Raw genomic sequence first — 23,427 nt, forward strand, 5'->3', positions numbered from 1 at the left:
GATATTTATTTGTGAATTAGGCGCACCGCACCCTGATGATCGGAGCTCCCCTCAATTACCATCGCAACTGTTCCTATTCGTCAGATGAAGCGCCACTGTCTTCTGAAGACGAGACTTTGTTGCTGGCCGCCTCCCACAGTGCCATACAGTGAGTTGCTGATGGAACATCTAAAAGCATTTTCCACCATGGAATCTGGCAAGGAACGCTAGGCGATAAGCACCCAGCCACAGTCGCAAGCGGAGGTCTCTGTAGGCGGCACGTTGGTGTCTTTCGGTTGTCACGCCGGACATCCACTTTTGGTACTCCAACCGCGCTCGGTCCTTGAACGGCTTGTTTAGCACAACGTCGATCGGTTGGAGGGTGGACGTCATACCACCTGGTATCACGGTGAGGTCCGTTTCTCCATCGCGCAGTGCGCACTTCGCAGCCTCGGTTAAGTGACCACAAAACGCATCTAACACCAGCATGCTGCAAAGACGCTGCAGTGCATCTGGCTGACGGTTCCAGACTACCCGTATCCATTCGAGCATCATGGCCTCGTCCATGTATCCCTTTTTGTTGACGCGAATGACAACACCGGGCGGGAACACTTCCTTCGGCATTGTCTTACGTTTGAAAATGATGAAGGGCGGAAGCTTTTTACTATCTGCCATGCATGCCAGCATGACGGTGAAGCGCAAGTGCTCGTTGCCAGTGGACAACAGCTTCATATCCTTGGCGCCACCCTGCATGATCATGGTCGATGAAGGCATGTCAAACCACACGGGGGTCTCATCGGCATTGTCAATCTGCCCCATCATATAGTTGTTCTGCTCTTGAAGCTGGTTCACGAAGCCCTGAAAGTTTATAAGCTTGTCCTCGAACTCGTCTAGAAACTTCTGACAGATGGATGTGCGCCACCCGAAAGAAAATAAGAAAACCTTTTGCATCTCATGAATCGACGCACCCAAGAGTTTGGTGCATGAAACTCTTCTCTCGTGAGCCCAGCTTCTCGAGCGAGTTCCACAGCTTTCTTGCGAATGGTATCTACGGTCACTGGCAGCGAGCACGCATAAACTTCCCACACAAAGTTCTCTAGCGTATTTTCCAGCTGCTGATGAACCGCACTTCGCCCACGAAATGGCATTTTCTGAGGATTGCACATCTACACCCTCCAATAGCGCACGCTTTTTTCTGATACACCAAACAGGTGCTGAGCAGCCATATTCCTATTCGCTTCTACGAACTCAACAACCTCTAGTACAAACGCAGCTGAGTGCTGCCTTCTCGTACCGCTACTCATATTCAGTGAACGAAAAAAAACCCACTAAAAATGAAATACAATGTCAAGCGGAGCGAGAACTTAGGACAGATCGGAGGCAAATCACGAACACAAAAAAAAAAAAAAACAAGAGAGAAAAAAAAAACCTGCTATTAGATGTGAATGCGAATATGGCCGTGTCCAGCTTCTCATGCACATGCAAGCCACATGTTGCCAGACAGCGGTGCACTGTCGGCTAGACACCGCTATATAAGACGAGGGGCGACTTCAGCTCATTGTTTTATTGAAAATATCTCGACTTCTATTCCGGTTTATATGGTAGGTAACGACCCTGGATAAGTTGCACGCGATCGAGGCATATGTAGAAGCGCATGAACTTCCAGGAGAATAAATTTTCCATTCTAAGAAAGCATCCTGTCTCTCTACTTTTCTAATTGTCAATCTATGGGAATGCAAGTTTATATTTTTCACTCATGAGTGCAGTGGACTCTCAGTAAATGGAAATCTGTTAAACGAAACTGCTGCTTAAATGGAACAACTTCCTCTAATATGATTGGTTTCATCTTTGAATGATGCAGCCTACTTCACCTCTCAGTAAATGGAACTCCTGTTAAATGGAACACATTTCTCGGTCCTTTCAGGTTCCGTTTAATGAGAGTCTACTGTATTTGGACGACGTTTGATTGGAGTAAAGGTGCTTTTTTTTTTTCGGACGGAATCTGAAAGTCATAGTAAAATGTGGGGTCGGCGTAAAACTGAGTCGTATAACCAAGGTTTTTAATACATTACTTCTATGGGAATTTTGTCGAAATCAAACCAATTCGTTGCAAAATGTGGGTCGTTGCAAGACTGGGGGACCTATACTTGAAGTTCCACTGTACTTGCATAAATGTGCTTCATAAGTTTCTGACTTTGTCAGAAATATTGTGGTATAGGTGAACCTGCATGAGCAATAGCTGTGAATGAAGAGTCACTGATTAATTTTTTAGTTGTTTCGCTTGAGTTGTGAAATTGTCGGTGAGACGGAACATGTGGCATCATGTCTAACTTAACGAAACAAGTAGAATGGACTGAGGGCTCAATCATGTAACAGAAATATTATGTCTAACAAATTTAAAACTAGCTATACTTTCAAAATGCTTGTATCACAAATCTGTTGAAACATGCATTAGGATTCAAGAGTTCAGTTTTGCAGTCTCAATATGTCCTGAATTGAAATAAAAAGCAAGTGAATCTCTTTAATTAGTTTCTTCAGTATTGTAAATTGTCACACATATAATGCCATCTTCTTTTGGTAATTCATCTAAACGGGCTGATATGTGCTATCTGCACCATACAATTTTTATTTGTTTGTTCAAACTGAAACATTTTTATTTGTTTGTTCAAACATTCTGTGTGTACATTTATTTTTAGCCCTAGTTAGTTATATTTCAAAACTTTTATCATTTGTTCAGCTGCCTGCTTCAATATGAATGCCATTTTCAACACTACGAATGTAAGAAATTATCTTACATTAGTTTTATAAGACCTTTATTTCCTGCGTGTAGGAACAGAAAAAAGGAGTCAGGTTATGTCACTGACAGAGAAGGAGGTGGTTGCCTTTCACGAGTGTGGCCATGCTCTTGTCGGCTGGCTGTTGGAACACACAGACGCCCTCATGAAGGTCAGTAAGTTTCACAGTGTGCTAAGTGGATGCCTTCCTATGTTACATACTATGCAAGAGGGACTAGAAAAAAGTTCCCAATAGCTATTGGCCTACCATGGCAGAGTATGTTGTGCTGGTAAACAGTTGTGTATCATCTTCCTACTGAAGTGAAGGAGCATTGAGCACAGGTGTGAGTTCATGTGGTGGCTCAGTGACTCTGGCAGTTATGAAGGAAAGTTGCGGATAGTATTTTCTCACTCTTGTGGCAGCCATAGTATGACAAAGGTGAAATGCAGTGAAGCTCGTGTCGCAAGAGTTGAATACATGTTAGCCCATCAGAGGTCAAATTTTTTCACCAAATGTTAGCCACCTGGGTACATTTCTTGTATTGCTGATGTAAATTCTTCAGGTATATCTACTTCAGAAAAAAATTGTAAATTTTTTGGAGGGACCATAAAGTTACAAAAATATTTTTTTTTGCTTCATACACATGGTTTACCGTATTTACTCGCGTAATCCTCGCACTCCCATAATTCTAGCACACTCCGCATTGCCCAACAAAAATACGATTTTTTTTTTTCCTCGAGTAATTATCGCACCCTCAGAAATCGCCGCACTAATGTCGTCTGCTAGTTCCAGCCGTTGATAAGGATAGCGCGCGCCATCTGTCGCCATGTGTGTTGTTTGTATTACTGCATTTTGTATGCTTGCTCTGGCCAGTCGTTGAAATCCATGAAAGGGCTCTCTTATGCCTCGATTTCTCGAGATGTACTTTCACTGCGCTGCTCCAAGCCGCCCATGAAAATCTGGCTGCAAGGACTCCGTGTCGCCTTGCACTGTGGGTGGCCCAGTTTCATTCCTGCTCTGGCCTGTGGCTGTCAATGGCAAGCGGATCCCACCTTGGTCACCAGTTTTTCTATTCTAAACAGCAGACAAATGCTTCTGTGGCGACAATGCAAAAGGAACCTTGATTGCAGGCAGCAGCATGCTTTTATAGATGTGACTGCTCATCGGGCAAGCATACTTCATCGACGGTCGCATCTTAACTGGTTCGTGCCAGATAAGTGGCAGTGATTGGAATAACAGTCGCCTAATGGCAGTAACATAATGTTGGTGAGAGGAAAGTACTGCCTGTATGAGAGACATGAATGCTATATACTGACTGCAATACTGACTGCACCTCAGTTTACATTAATTTGACCCATAAATAACTATATGACTATGCTAATTACGAAGCCATGCAATTCAATCTTACTTCAGGTCTTTACATGCCAAGTCTGACCATTGTGTCTCTGTCCAAAAGAACATTTTAAATTGTGCATATGAGAAGGCATTGTTTTCTTGCACAGTAAAACATATAATAGTTTCTTGTTTAAATACTGGTATGCACAGTGTTGAAGCAGTGTTGTGAAAATAGTAGATACTTGTAGATGTTGGAAGTTTAGGATTGTTGGTTCATGGTCATTATATCATATTCGCAGGGGGAAAAAAGAACAAAAAGAATGACAAGACTCACAAAGTGCAAGTGTGTCATGTCTTTTTTGTCATTGTTTCCCCTTAGCAAAGAAAGATGATAAGTCAGCACATCTTATTGATCACTAAGGTACTCAAAGCCTAGGTGTGCTTGCCAAGCTTTTTAGAGTCAGTTCCAGTCAGCTAAATAAAAACTGTACTAAAGAAGAGAGAAGTGATTTCAGATTTGCATACAGGCATTGCCGAGTACTTTCAATGACTATTGTAAAATTTCGAGAAAGTGCTCCCTCTATGATGAAGCATAATCTGACCAGATATTGGAGGGAGGCATTTGCTCTATTGAAGACTGAAATTGAAGATGGCGGCAGAAGAGCCGCTTAAAAGCCAACTCGGGCGATTTTTTAACCATGTAAAGATGATGGTGCTTTTATGTTCCCGAGACACTCTTGTCACGTGCCCAATAGCTGAAATGCTCAACTAATTCGATAATAATTTTTAATTAGTGAAAAACCGCAATACTGAAACTATAACGTAGCCAAATGCACTTCTACTTGTGACTTAATAATTTGCCCCAACCTGCCTGACTGCACATAATGCCCATCAGATGGCACTACTTGTCAACGCCGTCCAAGTTTGTGGCTGCGGCGATCGGCTAAAATGCTTAGGCTGTTATGGTGAATATATGGCGCATCGTGTGCGGCCCACAATGCCACACCACTTGCCACCTATTGCACGCCTACCAACACGAAAAAGGAAATCGCACGCTCAACTAAGGAAGCGCCGGCCAAACCCACGCAATCCATAGCAGATAAGCAGACGCTGCTGTAGTACATCAGTTCCGTCACTTCCTTCAGGCAAAAATCAACGTCACACACACTACGTTGCCGTGAATTCTGGCAAGCGATATGAGTGTTTGGAGGCAAGCTATAAAAATCATGTGAAAAAAATCTGCGAAACTCGAACCTGCAATTTGGCATGAATGGCACAAACGTGCAAATGAACGTACCCAGTGAATTTTATTGAGATCCATTGACCTCGAAAAATCGCCGGAGCTGGCCTTTAAAATAAGAAATGCCCATTCATGTTTTTTATGAAATGCGTTTTTATGAAGCATTACATAAAGAACATTAGATACGCATTCAGTGCGCATTCTTGTGGTTCTTTTTACACAAACGATGCTCATCTAGAAAAAAAGAAGTGGCCTCAGGGAACGAGGAGGGCGCTGCTTTTAGATCTCCCCCCCAAAAAAAGAGGGGTGCACTGTGGCATTTTATGCTAGACATAAATCACATCCATAAGTGCTTCCAGCTCTTAAATTTACACTTGGACAGATATATCCATATTGTTGGTACATATCATGTTAAAGGCAGACCAACCGCGTCTCTCATAATCATATGGTGGTTTTGGGACGTTAAACCCCACAAATCAATCAAAGGCAGACCAATCATAATACAGTGCAGTCCACTTACGATCTCCAAGTGCAAAGAAAATCCCATCGTTATAACCAATAATTGTTTATAAGTGGGTTGACAAAAAAGAAAAAAATGAGATGAGAACATTTTATTTGCATGCAAGGAAGGTAGTGCAACTATGTAGTTATTGTTTGCAGAAAAGGCATAGTCTCTCAGCTTTGATTGCTTCATGCAAAGCTGGCGCATGTCTTTCTGAAGAGCATCTAAGTGCTCTACATAGGTGTGCGGGAGCTCCTTCGCGAAAACAAAGTCCTGGAGCGATTGTATCACCCACTGGGCCTCCTGCAATGACAATGCTTGGGTACTCTGCTCAACTGCGTCGTTGGAGCTGTCACTGTCCCCGCTGTCCGCGGCAAGGCGCAGTCAATGGGAGACCTATTTGCGGCGCGCACTGTAGCCGGATTCAATGGTTATATATGATATTGCGACGCTGGAACATTGTAATGAGTGGTTTATTTTACCATACAAGGCATACAAAAGTGTATGGGGCCATCGTTGTTCATTATTACATCCGATATATTGTAATAAACGGTATCATTTTAAGTGTACTCGACTATATAATAATAAAAAATGTGTAGCATTCTTAATTAGTTCGTTGCAAAACTACCTGTATTTCCCCTCATATTTGCTTGCATTGCTAATATTGGATCTTTAAAAAGGTAGGGTCATCCTGCTCACATCTGAACTTTCAAAACAGACATGACTCAGAAGGCTGCATCTGGCGCTGCAGCAACAAAAAAATGTCTGCCAGCTGCAAAATGTGGAATGCGCATGTGTGTGCACATGAATAAGCAGTTAGTGTCACTGATGAAGATAGTTTATTGGTTTGTTGTGCCAAAAATGGGCTTGGTCAGTAAGAGTCGATAACAGTGTTGCATGTTCAATGATGGAATTAGGCTAAATGTTCCAGTGTTTGATGTTTGGAGCCCCTTTCAAAATTGCTTTTATGCCACTCTAATCAGAACTAATTAAGAAGCGTCAAATCATGAAAGTCGCAAGTACAACAGACAAAATAGAACTGGCAGAGCTTTCAAAGTTGATTAATAGGCGTAAGGTATGCGATGTGAGAAGGTATAACACGGAGAAAATTGAACACACTCTGAAAAACGGAGGAAGCGTCAAAGCAGCGAAGAGGAAACTTGGGATAGGCAAAAATCGGATGTATGCGCTAAGGGACAAAGAAGGCAAAATAACTACCAATATGGATAGGATAGTTGAAATAGTGGAGGAATTTTACAGAGGTCTGTACAGTAGCCGGATCAACCACGACTTTAATACTATAAGAACTAGCAGTAACCCAGATGACACCCCACCAGTAATGATAGAAGAAGTCAAAAAGCCTCAGAGAGCATGCAAAAAGGCAAAGCTGCTGGTGAGGCTCAGGTAATATCAGATCTGCTGAAAGATGGAGGACAGATGGTGTTAGAAAAACTAGCCACCCTGTTTACGAGATATCTCCTGACGGGAAGAGTACCAGAGTCTTGGAAGAATGCTAACATTATCTTAATACATAAGAAAGGAGATGAAAAGGACTTGAAGAATTACAGGCCGATCAGCTTGCTCTCTGTAGTATACAAGCTATTTACAAAGGTAATTGCTAACAGAGTAAAGAAAACATTAGAATTCAATCAACCAAAGCAACAAGCAGGATTTCGAACAGGCTACTCAACAATCGACCACATTCATACTATCAATCAGGTAATAGAGAAATGCTCAGAATATAACCAAGCACTATACATAGCCTTCATAGATTACGAGAAGGCGTTTGATTCAGTAGAAATATCAGCCGTCATGCAGACACTGCGGAATCGGGGCGTCGATGAAGTATATATAAACATCCTGGAAGAAATCTACAGGGGATCAACTGCTATCATAGTGCTTCATAAAGAAAGCAACAGAATACCAATCAAGAAGGGTGTAAAGCAGGGGGACACTATCTCCCCAATGCTATTTACCGCGTGCTTACAGGAGGTTTTCAGAAGCCTAGAATGGGAACAGTTAGGGATAAGAGTTAACGGAGAGTACCTTAGTAACCTGCGCTTTGCCGATGACATTGCATTGCTGAGTAACTCAGGGGACGAATTGCAACTCATGATTACGGAGTTAGACAAGGAGAGCAGAAAGGTGGGTCTTAAAATTAATCTGCAGAAAATGAAAGTAATGCACAACAACCTCGGAAAAGAGCAGCGCTTCGAGATAGGTAATAGTGCACTTCAAGTTGTAAAAGACTATGTCTGCTTAGGGCAGGTAATAACTGCGGAGCCAAACCACGAGATTGAAGTAACTAGAAGAATAAGAATGGGGTGGAGCACGTTTGGCAAGCACTCTCAAATTATGACAGGTAGATTGCCACTATCTCTCAAGAGGAAGGTATATAACAGCTGTATCTTGCTGGTACTTAGCTACGGAGCAGAAACCTGGAGACTTACAAAGAGGGTTCAGCTTAAGTTGAGGACGACGCAGCGAGCAATGGAAAGAAAAATGGTAGGTGTAACCTTAAGAGACAAGAAGAGAGCAGAGTGGATTAGGGGACAAACAGGGGTTAAGGATATCATAGTTGAAATAAAGAAGAGGAAATGGACATGGGCCGGGCATGTAGCGCGTAGACAGGATAACCGCTGGTCATTAAGGGTAACTAACTGGATTCCCAGAGAAGGGAAGCAGGTTAGGGGGAGACAGAAGGTTAGGTGGGCAGATGAGATTAAGAAGTTTGCGGGTATAAATTGGCAGAAGCAAGCACAGGACCCAGTTAACTGGCGAAAAATGGGAGATGCCTTTGTCCTGCAGTGGACGTAGTCAGGCTGATGATGATGAATTTGAACTGAGATGAATATCTTATTGGTGTTACCATGAACCTTCAATGATGCATTTTTTAAGTCGCCTTTCGCGCTTTTTAAAATTTTTTTATGCTACCCATTTTTATAATTGTCTTTTATTTATTTAAACAAGTACATAAAAGAAAACTTTAGCAGCATGTCTTGCAGTAATGGTCAGTTGTATTTTTTTTTTCCCGCAGGTATCAATTGTGCCACGGACATCAAATGCCCTGGGATTTGCACAGTACTTGCCCTCAGATCAGAAGCTTTATTCATTTGAGCAGGTAATTCTTCTATGCACAGCTTCCCTTGAACTTTTTATTTACAACCCGGGGCTACAAGTTTTAATAGTGCATTTGATTTATTTGTTTGACTTTATTATGAGTGTTATTCCGTTATTATTCAACAATTGTTAAAGTAGTGTGCACAAAAAGAAAAAACAATGCACATCTTTTTAAGTATGCCACAAGAAGCTTATTTAGGTAATGTTTCTTTTAAAAAAACCTATGTTTGGAAAGCTAAAACAATTTTACATGTTCATCTAGTAAGAATGTGGCTAATGATTAACACAATGTGAATGAGCACTGTTTACTAAACCTGCAGTGGCAATTTAGCCGATAGTTATCTAATAAACAAATTTTTAAAATCAATTTATGTTGCCAAGTGTACATGTGAAGCATAAAAAAATACTTTCACGTTAGCTAGGTCACTAAAATGTATTGCGATGAGGCATTTTTAACCTCATGGTTATTCGGGCCTCAATGATATGGGATGAAAGGGAGCCTGTGACAGAAACATTCTTGGGCACTGTGGGGCAGTGTGCATTAACACTTTTCAAGGAGCAGGCAAAATGTATGGCAGCAGCTGCATTTGGTTACATGAGCATTATTTACCAAAAATTAAATTGTGATAAAAATGAATTACAGTAGGTTCTCATTAAATAGAACCTGAAGGAACCAGTAAATACCTTTCGCCGGTAGAACCGGTGAAAGGTATTTGCACTGCGGTTAGTCCCTTTTTTTTTGTGTTTGCGTAGTCATGCGCTTTATTAAAATGTGTTCAAGTACTGTCACCAACTGGCCCAGCTTTCAATCTTTCTTCTATAGGAACCGAACCTGTGACCTTTGAATAACGCATCCAGTGCTCTACCACTGAGCTCCGATGGCGGTCATACTTCTGTCCATTTTATGAGGTATATATGTGTATATAAACATGGGAGCATCAGTCAGTGCCAAACAGACAATAAAGAGTATTCCACATTTACCGTAATGGCAACAGGTGGCACTGACATACGCTCCCCTGTTTGAATGCACATATGTACCCTATAAAGTGGAAGAGGGATGAACACAATCATTGCTCAGTGGTAGAGCATCAGACGCGTTATTCAAAGGTTGCAGGTTGGGTTCTTGCCGGTGGCAAGTCATCTTTTCATCCGCTTTTCTTTCTTTACATTTACATCATAATTACTTCAAATGATGTCCCCTGTAGACGAGAGAACGCCTATTTTGCGCCCAGGAGCCTTCGGCGGTATACTGTTGCTCCCAGAGTCGCCATAATTTGTTTTGAACTGCCATGGTGTACCTTGCTAGCATGGCAAGCAGTGGCTTGGGGATTTTAAAATGCGAAAAAGCGCCTGTTCACACTGCGTCCACTTATAAAAAGTCATCCGGTTACCGCTTCGCCGTCTTTGGATGTGACAACCAATGCAAGTTAAAGAGATAGCTGAAATCTACCTGTGAATTTCTCAGCGCATCGCGGGAATCGTGCCGGTACAGTGTTTTCATCTTTCGCTGATTCCATCTGCAACAAAAAACACTGAGCTTCGTCACCAATGGATAAATGCTGTGAATAAAAAAGGCTACAAGCCTAATAAATATGCACGAGTAAGTAGACTTACTGCGTGTATTCAAGCGCGACCCTACTACCACACTTACAAGAAGTTGTCTAGGCACCACTGTGCCATCTTCGTATGAGAAAACAACCAGCGCAAGAGTAAGAACTTTTCCGATTGCACAGATGTCTATCCGCACAAAAAACGCCGAGCTTTGCTGCTAGTGGATGTATTCGCAATCTGCAGAAAAAACTACGAGCCCAGTAAAAGTGTACTAGTAAGTAAACTTCTTGCGTTTACTCAAACTTTACACTTTACAGCAGCAATTTGAGTGCAGAATGCCTGTAGAATGCCGTACTCTTTCGCTGGTCACATGCCTGTAATAGGATATATTACGACTAACGCGTGGATGCCCGCACCATGCCTGTTTAATATAATTGTAATGGCGTACTATCGCTATGCAAGGAGATGTGAACGGGGCGGAAAGCATGGATTTGGACTCAGCCGAACTGTGGCATGCCTTGGCTGTCACTAGACAAATCTGTGCCTTCGGCCAGCATGACCGTACCATTTTAAAATCTTGTTCTGGTTGGCACTTTCGCACCGCGGGTGTGTTCCTAGTGCCCGGCATGGCTGGCAAATGATGAACACATGCGGTGCGTGAGCACATATTGGAGTAAGATTCTAGAGCTATGCTGACGCCAGCCTACAGCATAAATTCTGCCTTGTCACAGCCAAGGCACGCAGCAGTTCGACTGAGTCAAAAGCAACGCTTACCGCTGTTCGTGTTTCTTTCAATCGAGATAGCACGTACCTGATGAAGTTGCTTCCGCAGCCTGCAATGCACGGGCTGTAAAAACCACGGACCTTGAAGGAAGGTCTCCTCGACGTTTCACACGAAATCAGCACAAAATTCTAGTAGGAGAAGAGCGCGAAACACGCTTACAGCCGTACTCGGGTTGTGATGTTTTGCGTTTGATTTGCGGAGCATCTGCTCGCGTGGCAGTGTAGGGAGTTGTTTCATTGTGTTTGCGAATGATGGTGCAACACACTTTTCAATGTGGCAGCAAGCACCGAGCTCACTGTGTTCTGATGTATACTTTCCCCGGTATTGTCTGTTAGTTCTCAATAATATTGTGTCTAAAAAAGAAACCCTTATATTTGCACTTTCCAACATAAAAGCTAGTGATTTGTGCCCCGGTGGATAGTGCCATTACCATTTTGAGAGGAATAATATTAAGGCCATTAAATGAAAAACACACCATCAGACTACTATGCAAGTCTGGTAAAATGCATGGTCTTTGTAGAATGTTTGAGGAAAATAGAAAATTTTGTTTGAATACAAATAAATGTAACTGAAACGACTTTGGTTAATGCAAGGTCAGGTTGTGTCACTCATTTTGTATGCTTCATTTATGTGAACAGGAAAAAAAATAACAGAACAGGTGCATTTTTTTTTTGGACAAAGTTACCTGCTGGTGTTTATGCATAGGCAGTGTTGGCGAAATACTCCACATTTTCTTGTATATTTCTTCCTTTAATATGGCATTAAAGTTTAGTACAGCTCCCCTTACTTTTTCAAAAATACTTGGAAATATTTATTTGATGGAGGAGTAATTCAGAATACTTTGTCACTTGCAGTTGTTCCAGAAAATGTGCATGGCTCTTGGAGGAAGAGTTGCTGAATCATTAGTATTCAATCGTATAAGTACAGGTATGATTTACATGGTTGCTCTTCATTTTAGTTTTGACTATATAAAACTGTTGTCTTGAATTCTCACTAAACCAAAGTTTAATAAATAGTTTGAATAGACAGCTATGCATTTTGTTAGTACACCATTATGTTGACAATTTGAAATCTATTAATTAAATTGCATAACAGGTTCTGGAAAAAGTGTAGGTATTCGAATAGAAAAAATCTCCCATAAATTCTTGCTCTAAAATCTGTCGCTCGGCTGTTTAGAACAAAATTTCTCGTGTTTACAGATTACCTTTTGAATAAGTTTCTCATTATGGTGCCTTCGCTGCAACATTTACTTAAAATTTCGATAAACGCAACCATCACCACTAAGTGTACGAGAAGACAGTGCACATGTACCTACTAGCCGTCTCAACTCATTCAGCCTTTGTGCCCGCTGTGGATTACTTGTAAGATAAATAGCGCCAGGCACTTATGCATTCCACTCCTACAATTGTTGACATACAAAACAGGCCACATCTGTATTCTGTGTATTCTGGTGTAGCTGAATTACACTCTCCTGCAAGCCTCCCTTCCTCGCTACTGCTCTGTCGTAATAAGGGCGTGCTTTTCACGTTCCCTTCACCTCTACTATTTTTAAGGCACACTCACATACGGCCAAAAAAGGCTCCTGGCAACCGTCGTAAGAACATGGGGCTTTCACCAGTTGCTTGATAGAAGTACCAAACACATGGATAAACTTGCTGCACACATTGCCTCATATTTACACTTTTTTTTATTCATTTCTACTCCTTACTCTGAGCTGTGGTTCCTTACGGGCTACATCGCCGCGTTTTCTTTTCCTAACAGTATTCATTTTCTTTATGGCTGACTGAAAGGAAAAGATCGCTCACTCTAGCATTAGGTAATGGAGGTGAGGATGAAGGTCAGGAACGCACTGGGCATTCAGAGGGCAACGACAGCAGAAAGTGAACCTTGTTCATTGTCAAATGTGAACGGGTACCGAGGGAAAAAACAAAAACAAAACAACAAGAATACCTTGATGTTGTGCATTTTGAGCTTTGGCAACACACATATTACATAGCAGTGGCTGCACACAATATTGTCGTAGAAAGCAGTGCAAGTAATGAGGACTGAAATAGACTCAACACAAGTACTGAGTATTCATCTGAGCATTGGTGCTGTGTGTATATCAGTCCTTGTTTAAATCGCTGTTTTCTTATACAATATGCACTGCCAAAAGTACCCAAGTCTTGCACACTTTTGTTGTCCTAAATCAGGGGTTCTCAATGTGGATTCCGCTGAACCTAAGAGTTCCGCAGGCCCTTCCTCGGGGTTTCCCGATCCATTGATAAATTTTTCCGGTTTCCGCACTCTCCCACTCAGCTCACTTAGATGGCGATCCTGAGGTGTGATCGATTTAGGGAGCCTTGATTATTCTCCCCTGAGCATCAATAAGCACATCTATCTCAGTGCGTAATAGAAATGCCTGAGCTGCTCAATAAATCCTGCCAGCATTTTTTGGCCAGCCAGAGTCCGAGAATGGGACTTGCAGTTGCTTAAATCTCAGGGGCCTTATATTACCACCATGTGAATTTCGGCTATTTGAAGATAGATGCCGCTCTGCACATCTGCTACGCTCGTTTGTCCACTACCACCATCGACGCCGCACGTGCTGCGCGCTAAACTTAGCCCTCTAGATGCAATTGTGCATTGTTTAACATGAGAAAGAAGGCCACGCATAGAGCTTACTCCGAAAGATTTTTGCAGTATGAATTTTGAATTTGAATTTGTCGAAAATAAAAATGAAAAAAGCCTCTGGGGAGGGGGGGATGTTCTTGGCACTTGTACTCCGTTTCATACATCAGGTGCAATGCTGTGGAAGCTATATGCAAGAAATTCGGCCACCAAAACGTATAGCTCCGCGTATAACTCCGCCTGTCGCTCGCGTTAAATCTGATTAGCGCCGGTGCACTCTCACGTTTCTTTGTGCTCTCCTTTGGCGTCACTGGCAAACATAAGAAAGCGGGGTGAGCACAAAAGAATGCGAGTACTGAACGACCATGTGGTGTCCTATCCTGCACCAACACTGAAAGTCTAGGTGGTCGCCATTGTGACGTACCTGTAAGAGTCCGAGAATAGGACTCTTACAGGTACGAGAATGGGACTCTTACAGGGACAGCGCCGTCTTTTCTTTCTCTTTTGCTCCTTCCCTGTACCTGTAAGAGCCTGTATGTGACGTCACGTGAAAAGTAAGCTGTACAGCCACATAATAACGGACGTTTAACAGTGTTTTTGTTTGTAAGATACATATCTTCAATTACTTCTCATCATAATAGCGAAAGAAAAATGAAATTATTGGTAATAAGAACATTGTGCTGCTTTTGTTGTGAACGGATCGACTGCAAGAAGTCTCACTAGCTTCTGCAATGTTGCACATGATGCGTGAAACAGAGTATAATGTAGCTTAGCAGGGTTGCCTGCCACGAACATGCTTGAGAACCCCTGTCCTATGTTATTGAACTACAAAAATTTAGACGGAGTGGTAGTCATTGTTGGCTGTATACCAATACAGGTATCAGGTACAGCAATAATTATTTACTCATTATAATGACTAAATTTAGCACATATGTGGAAATTTCAATAGAGATTTTAGAATTAAAGCTGATCAGTGCACGTTAGAAATCAATAATCTAAGAGTAGCACCCGAAAATAGCCCTAATAAAAAGAAATGCTTGTACATCATATTTGTCTTTGTCTATCGCTTGCTTACTCTGTTATGGACACCAAAACGTTTGTGAGTGTTGTGTCCACTAGGAAAGTGGTCACTTTCTTACTAATTACTCCCCTCTCTCAACATCAATGTATTGTGTATTATGCCACTCAAATTAAAAATCCAGCCTGCTCCACCTTGAGAATGCTGTTGACACAGCAAAGCCTATGCCTGTCCATTGGCTATACAGTAAAAGCTCGTTAATTCCCACTCAAGGGTGACTATGACATTTTTTTATTTAAGCAGAGTTTGAATGAGTGGGCAGGTGTTAGAATGAACAGACATCGCACCACACTGTGCGGAGAGAACCCAGTGAAGCCACCTCTAGACTCGTTCCCACAAATTAGGTGATACGTTGTTTGTAGCAAGTAATTTCGTAAATTAGTTTTATGCTGTAGCAGTGAACAGAACTTATTGATCAGTCACTGATTCACCAGAAACAAGCAGTGACTTATATTCACGTGAGCAGTGAGCCTTAATGCCAAAATATATGACGCTATTTTCACTCCAAAACACGTTTATTTACATGGCAGAGTTAACACAGTCAAAATTTAAGCACTTTCTTAGTTTATTTAGAACAATATTGAAATTGTCCCAGGAGACGTGGCTACATACAAACATTGCCTGACTTGGCCGTGCCACCCATTTTTATGGATACAATTTTTCTGTATCCCTCCACATTTATGGATACAATTTTTCTGTATCGCTCGGACACATCAGAGTCCACGTTGGTGTTTCTCAAAGGTTCACTTTTCAACATTTTCCACCCTCCCCCTCGTAGCGCATGCAGTCCTCCCTTACCTACGGAGGCTCACTCTCATCACAATATGAGGCCACGTGATCAACGCTACCACAACGCTGGACATGAAAACCTCGGCTAAGAACAGCTTCATTGTTGAAAAATAATAATGAATTCTGTCAAGATGCATTGAATTCCTGCTGATTATTTTCCCATGTAACATGTTCTTGAAGCAATGTGCAGGATAAAAGTATTTTAGTGGTGGATATCTCACATTTAAGGACTAAGGTGTAAGTTCAGGAATGGTTTGCAGGTTCAGTCATTGCTGCATCATATTAGAATTTTAAAAATCAGGTTACACCCACAATGTGCTGACACTTAGAGCACTTTGACACGGTGAACATGTTGCTTGTGGAACACAGTTGCTACTTAATGCTTTTTTTTTTTCAGGCGCTGAAGATGATCTGAAGAAAGTGCGAAAAATGGCTTATGCCATGATTCATCAATACGGTATGGATCCAGTAGTTGGTCCACTGTCATTTCCTGCTGAAGATGAAGGCCAAGCTGTGGTTGGAAAGAAACCATATAGCCGACGCCTGGCCAACACCATTGATGAGGTGCCTTTTTTTTTACAGCAAAAGCTGTTATGAGATCAGAACACGGGTCACATGTATCACTGTAGTTGTCCACCACCGCCATCGGTATTCATAACTAGTATCGCAAGAAATAAGAAAAAAAAAGCTCGGTAAATAAAAAACCCCAAGGATGCAATAGGATTCGTACCCGAGTCTGCTGCGTGCCAGCCCAGTATTCTACCACTAAACTACGCCAGTTCTTTGAACTTGTTTCCAAACTCACCTCAGGCAGGCTGCATGTCGGGAAACGAATCACGTTTCCCGACACACAATAAAGCATTTTAGAACATGAAAGGGACAACCAGGTGTCACACAATGCGAATTGCATAACGAGTGGGTCCTCCAATGCTCCAACCCATTACAAAAGCTTGTTCTTGATCACCTATGATCACCTAATAACTGGGGTATACCCACTTGAGGCATAATTCTTCATCGCCAGCCACTGCATAAAAATTCAACAGGCATTCTAGCAAGTGTGTTGCGGATACCACGCTTCTACGAAAAATGACGAAGGACAACATATTGCATGCCGACCTACTACACAAAAAATTATGATTATTTATGGCATAGTGCCAGTGTGCTTGTAGCAGTTTTAGAGCCAGTATGCTTGTAGCAGTTACCCAAAGAGTGTTTAGAAAAGGCTCTGAAAGGCTGCTCTTCTAGCTTTCGTTGCGACTGTGCTGCGCGTTTCGCACAGGCCTGGTAGTGTTGTTTTTTGTATATAATTTTATTTTTGGGGTGCTTCTCTTGATATAATTAATCTTCCCTTCAAGTAGGTCATGTGAGATAGCACAACTGACTTGTCCTTACTAGGTCAAACTGTCTTGACACATAATATATATTTTGCATCTGCCTATGTCTTTACATGTCACAATAAAGATGGCTGCAGACATCATAGTAAAAACACTAAATGTAAGTTCTGTTTTGTCCACCTTCTGTGTCCAGACAGTATCAACAAGTGCTACAAGGGCAGTCATAGATGTTTTAAAGCGACACTAAAGAGAAACAATTAGTTGTTTTAGATTGATAAACTGCCCTCTGAGAACTCAAATGTCATAAGTTTCACTGTCATCAGTTCATTATTAGCGGAGAAAATCCAAGCTTCAGTTTCATTTCTTAATTTCGCGCTGTTATATCCACGCATGACGTGAGAAATTTCCCATTGTATTTTTCGTATTTTTACGACGTTGGCTCATTGAAATTTTCTGAGACTTAGATGCTAAGTTTATGACACCCACAGATTTTAATGTACTTCAATTTTATCAATTAAAAGCTACATAGGACCCTGTAAACACCTTCAAAAATTGATGACGTCACAGTGTTTGGTGCGGGAATCTCAAGGTGGCTTCTCCACCCACAGTTTCTTTTTTCGCGTTTTCTCGCTTACCAAGTGTTGTGTCGCTGTTAAAGCGGTGTTTTCGGGATTGTGAAATGGTACTTTACAAATACACGAAAAAGCGTGTAGCTCTTTAGTGTCCGTTTAAAGAGGACTGAAGTGGATTCTAGACTTGAAAAGAAAAACGTTAAATGGTTGTTGCACTAGTAAGCATCACATCCTGTCCCCATCATCATACATAGTCAATCTTGTACCAATTTTCTTGTTTCCCTGTCTGCAGTAGCTGGCCTTAGGATGTAGTAGCTCAGACCAACCTCTATGCCTTCTTCTATAAAACTCTCTCTCTTTCTTGGCAGTTTGCACTTTTCACACATGTGTAGCCCTTTTATGGGCCATAAACCCCGAAACTTCATTCCCCATCAAAGGAAAGAAGTCATTTCTGGCCACGAAGAATACATTTGTGGAAAAGAGTCATCAAGTGCTCTCTTTTAATGGAACTTAATTAGTTGAACCCCTTTATAAGAGGCATGCTCTGGGCAGCAATGCTTGTCTTTTATATGAGATGTCTCTTATAAGCAGGGTACCTTATACACATGTTCTTATCAACCCTTATTTTACTGTAGGCACACTGGCGTCTCTTATACCCATTTGTGTCTTACATCAATGTTTGTTATAAAGGGTTTTGACTGTAATAATAGTATCATAAATTACATTCATAAATTATTAATAACTTAAAGGGGCAGACTGGTCTTAGACATTTTTTTTGTTTATTTCTTCAGTGATCTTGATGAAACTACACAGGATTATTCAGGTTTTTTCTGCTTAATTCAAATATTTAATTAGTTTTGCTGTTACTTATCTTGTTCCTGAGATAACTTAATTTCACCCCTTATTGTTTAAGGCTGCCTTAGAAAAAAAAGTGCTTAATTGAAAGTGATATTTAAGATATGCCAACATAGACTAATGATTATAGATGCTCGTTTTTTTTATCAAAATGCCTAAATGCTTGTTTTTTTGTTCAAGACCCATCAATAGCAATACTGACACCAACATCAATGTGTTGGTAGTGTAGCCATAGTGATGTTAATTCTCTTTTAATGCCTGTAGTTTTCTGCTGTGCAGGCTGGTGTGACCCAATTGTTGAGATCCAGGCAGTATTTCGCCCAGCGATATTCTCGGTCACTGCTGTCCTGGAACACTATAGTAGCGTTCCTGTGCAGCGATGGCCCATTCCACTTGCCTGCTCACCCTGAATGCGTATTACTACTATCATGACTAAGCTGGAATGCCCGTAGCATTGCAAGTGCTGCTGTTGTTCGTGATATGCATGGCTGCACACATAGCATTCCACAACTCACGTAATGACCCCTGTGAGAGCAGACAATGCAGTACTGCATGCGTCACACCTTTGTGGGCCCAAAAGACCGAGCTTCCTAGACAGTGACGCCACTGTCCAACTCTGCACCCAGAAACTGAACTCAAAAGTTGCTCTTATAAGTAACGTGATATTAAATTTATCAAGAATAAGTTCATTTTCAAGTGCGTATCATGCTTCCTGTATCAGTAAGAGGGAAAGTGTAAATTCTTTAAGGGTTTGTTTTCTTTTTTAGGCACAATATCAATGAGAACAAACAGAAAGTATAATGCCTGGGAAAGTAAAGGAGATGGTTATAAAAATAACTGTAATTTAAATGTGAAGAATGAAAAGTGGTTGAAAATATAACTTGACACTGGCAGGGACCGAACCTGTGACCTTCGAATAACGTGTTCAATGCTCTTCTACTGAGTTTCAGTGGCGGTCATCCCGCCGTTGACTTTAGAGGGTATATATGTGCATTGAAACATGAGAGTGTCAGTCAATGCCACCTGTTGCCATTACGGCAAGTGTGGAACACTCTTTTTGCCGGAGCGACGTTCCATAGTACATGATTTTATTACGAGATGGCAGCTGACTGTACCACCTCAAGGCAGCAAGTCTGCCAAAACAAGGCGCTCGCTATGAATGAAGGAAACTGTAAATTTTTTAAAGGGCTCATTTTCCTTGTTAGACACAATATTGTAACGAACAAGTACAGCGCCGGAAGCTAGAACAGCTATTTATTAATGGCGAACTTGTGCTTGTCAACTAAATACACAAAGGTTGTCAGCTCGCTAGTGAAAACCTCGTCAACTTCCTCTCTTGCGTCTCGCCTCGAGGTGCTCCTCGAAAAACCTCCAGCGTTCTTTTTCCAGCGCGTGGTGTGGTGACACGTGCAGCCAGCGTTGCATGGCGCGTTTGGCTTGTCAGTTGGTGTGGCAGAATTCATAAGAGCAGGAAGCGGCGCAAGACTTCGGTAGGTGCCTAACAACATGCGGCATTAGTCCCCCTCCCGAAACGCATCGTCTCGATGCGTACGTTGACGTCGAACAGTTTTGTAAAGGAATATTTATCTGATGTTTGAGCACATTTATCAGTTGTCTCGTTCAGTGCCTTTCGTAGTACGGTTTCATTCGTACTACACGTAAGACTTCTGGGCGATTCCTGCGTCGGGTTGAGCACACTTGCCCTTCAGGAATTACTTCTTAGTTTAGCCTGCCTAACCGGCGAAGTACTTTGTAAGGGCCGTAATAGCGCCACATCAGTTTTTCCGATAGGCCAGGTGCGCGTATAGGCGTCCACACCCACACTTTGTCTCCGGGGTTGTACTGTACGTCTCTCCGCTACAGATTATAGCGACTTGCGTCGGAGCCTTGTTGCAAAATGATACGATGTCTTGCCAATTGCCGTGCCTCTTCTGCCCTTTCTATGTAGTCGCTGATGTGTGGGTCACTCTCATTCGAATCGTTGACAGGTAACATCGCGTCTAAGGTCGTTGTGACCGTCCGACCATAAACAAGTTGAAATGGCGTGAAGTGTGTCGTTTCTTGTACTGCGGTATTGTACGCAAATGTAGCATAAGGCAAAATACTGTCCCGTCTGGTGCTCAATGTCCACATACATCGAGATCATGTCGGCGAGAGTTCTATTGAGCCTTTCGGTTAATCCGTTTGTTTGCGGATGGTATGCTGTAGTTCTTCTATGGTCGCTGTGGGTGAGCTTCATAACAGACTGCATCAAACGGGCAGTAAATGCTATTCCTTTGTCTGTAATGACAACCTGCGGTGCGCAATGTCGTAGTACAATCTGAGTGACGAAAAACTGGGCTACTTTGTTTGCCGTTCCTTTCACGAGAGGTGATGTCTCAGCATATCGAGTCATGTAGTCTGTTGCTACAACAATCCAAAGCTTTCCCGATGAAGAGAGAGGAAATGGACCAAGCAAATCCATTCCCACTTGCTGAAATGGCCCTTTTGGTGGCTCTATTGGTTGCAACAGACCCGCTGGTTTCGATGATGGTATTTTGCGTCTCTGGCAATCCCGGCATGACTTAACATAATGGTGCACCGAATCCCTTAATTTCGGCTAATAATACTTCCGGCAAATTCTGGCCAAAGTGAGACTACTACCCGTATGGCCAGCCGATGAGTCGTCATGACACGCTTCTAAGATTTCTGCTCGCAGTGATGATGATGCAAGAAGCGGAAACGTCTCACCAGTGTTTACGAAGTTGCGCTTGTATAGGACGTCGTTCCGGAGGACATAGGATGCCAAACCACGTACGAAAACTCGTGGTACCTTAATTTGGTGACCCTCCAAGTATTGGATAAGCGGGCGTAGTTCCGGGTCCATTCGCTGAAGACGAGCCATCTCCGACACATTCAGAACTCCAAGAAATGAGATGTCTTGTTCTTGGTCAGATGATGGAGACTCAACAGGTGCGCGAGACGGGCAAGCCGCGTCATTGTGCTTGAGACCGGACTTGTAGACCACAGTGATGTCATGTTCCTGCAGGCGCAGGCTCCATCTAGCAAGTCTTCCTGAAGGGTCCTTGATGTTTGCCAGCCAACACAATGAATGATGATGACTGATTCCTCGAAACGGTCTGCCGTAGAGGTATGGGTGAAACTTGGTGATGGCCCATATAACTGCGAGACACTCTTTCTCTGTCGCTGAGTAATTGGACTCAGCATTCGATAGAGTGCGGCTCGCGTAAGCAATGACCTTTTCTTCTCCATTCTGCCACTGAACAAGGATGGCACCGAGACCAAAGTTACTCACGTCAGTATGTATGTCTGTATCGGCCTCTTCGTTAAAATGGGCAAGTATTGGAGGAGACTGCAAACGGCGTCGCAACTCTGAGAAAGCCGCTTCTTGTTCTTCCCGCCAAGAGAATGGTACACTTTCTTTCGTTAGCTGTGTCAGAGGCTTAGCGACCTTAGCAAAGTTTTCAACAAAGCGTCTGTAGTAGGCACATAGTCCCCGGAATCGTCTGACGGCCTTTTTGTCTTGCGGTTTCGGAAAATTTTCAACTGCTGCAATCTTTTCCAGGTCTGGGCGGACGCCTTCCGCACTAACTATGTGTCCGAGAAACCGAAGCTGACGAAATCTAAAGCGACACTTTTCTGGTTTGATGGTCAGTGCTGCCACGCGAATGGCATCCAGTACCATTCTCAGTCGGTGGATGTGCTGCTCGAAAATAGAAGAAAAAACCACTACATCGTCGAGGTAGACGAGACACGATTGCCACTTGAGTCCGGAGAGCACAGTGTCCATCATCCTCTGGAAGGTAGCGGGAGCAAAGCACAAACCGAAAGGGAGCACTTTGAACTTGTATAGTCCGTCTGGGGTCACGAACGCCGTCTTCTCGCGATCTCGTTCGTCCACCTCGATCTCCCAGTATCCACTTTTTAAGTCCAATGATGAAAAGAAGTGAGCATTGCGTAACTTATCCAAGGCATCATCGATACGTGGAAGTGGGTAAACATCACGCTTTGTGACTTGGTTCAGCTTTCTGTAGTCAACGCAAAACCGCAGAGTGTTGTCCTTTTTGACTAGCACTTCCGGTGATGCCCACGGACTGTTGGATGGCTGGATTACATCATCGTTGAGCATTTCCTGCACTTGGTTCTTGATGGCTTCCCTTTCTTTTGGCGCTACACGGTATGGGCGTACGTCCGACTTTCGACGAGGTGGAGAAGCACTCGGTGAACTCTCTGATGAGGTCAGCAATCTGTTGCTTCTGAGATGACGAGAGCTCTCTGTCAATGTCTACTGACTGGACTACGTTATGTGCTGTCTCTGAAGCTTTATCAAGAGTGCAAACATCTGAGACTTGCACGTACTCATGCAGCGATGCTACGGATGTTCCCTTCGCAACATGCTGCAGCTCATTTCCAAAGTTAGTTAATAGGACATACGCACATCCATCACGAAGGCTCACCAGGCCTCTTGCCACGCATAGTCCTTTTTCTAGTAGCAGTCCGATGTTTCCGTCCGCTAATCCGTCACAGTCACGGAGAACTTCACTCCTCACAAGAACGGTCACACTGGAATGTGGCGGCACGGTTACATCTTCGTCCACAATGCGGAGAGGTAGAACGATTGGTTTCTCCGCATGACAGAAGGCGACGGCATTCTCTGTAGAAAATGAAACCTGGGACTCTTGCAAGTCGATGACTGCATTGTTTGTTTGCAAAAAGTCCATGCCTATAATCAGTTCCCGGGAGCACTCAGGAAGCACAATAAAGCTGCCAACATACACAAATCCTCTCATTCCTATCCTTGCGGTGCATGATCCCACGGGAATAACTAAGTGCCCTCCAGCGGTACGTATCTGAGGTCCGGTCCATTCAGTCATCACCTTCTTAAGCTTCTTTGCGAGAGCAT

General features: G+C 42.7%; 1 protein-coding gene across 1 annotated transcript in view; it reads left to right on the plus strand.

The window, feature by feature from the left end:
• Nucleotides 1-23,427, plus strand: part of Spg7 (SPG7 matrix AAA peptidase subunit, paraplegin) — a 90,441-nt gene that overhangs the window by 59,237 nt on the left and 7,777 nt on the right. The window contains exons 14-17 of the mRNA XM_037427577.2: nt 2,810-2,925; nt 8,869-8,952; nt 12,141-12,213; nt 16,161-16,327. Coding sequence (XP_037283474.2) covers nt 2,810-2,925; nt 8,869-8,952; nt 12,141-12,213; nt 16,161-16,327 — 440 coding nt within the window. The remainder of the gene's footprint in view (nt 1-2,809; nt 2,926-8,868; nt 8,953-12,140; nt 12,214-16,160; nt 16,328-23,427) is intronic.

This window comes from Rhipicephalus microplus, chromosome X (genome assembly GCF_043290135.1).
Source record: "Rhipicephalus microplus isolate Deutch F79 chromosome X, USDA_Rmic, whole genome shotgun sequence".
Lineage (NCBI taxonomy): Eukaryota > Metazoa > Arthropoda > Arachnida > Ixodida > Ixodidae > Rhipicephalus > Rhipicephalus microplus.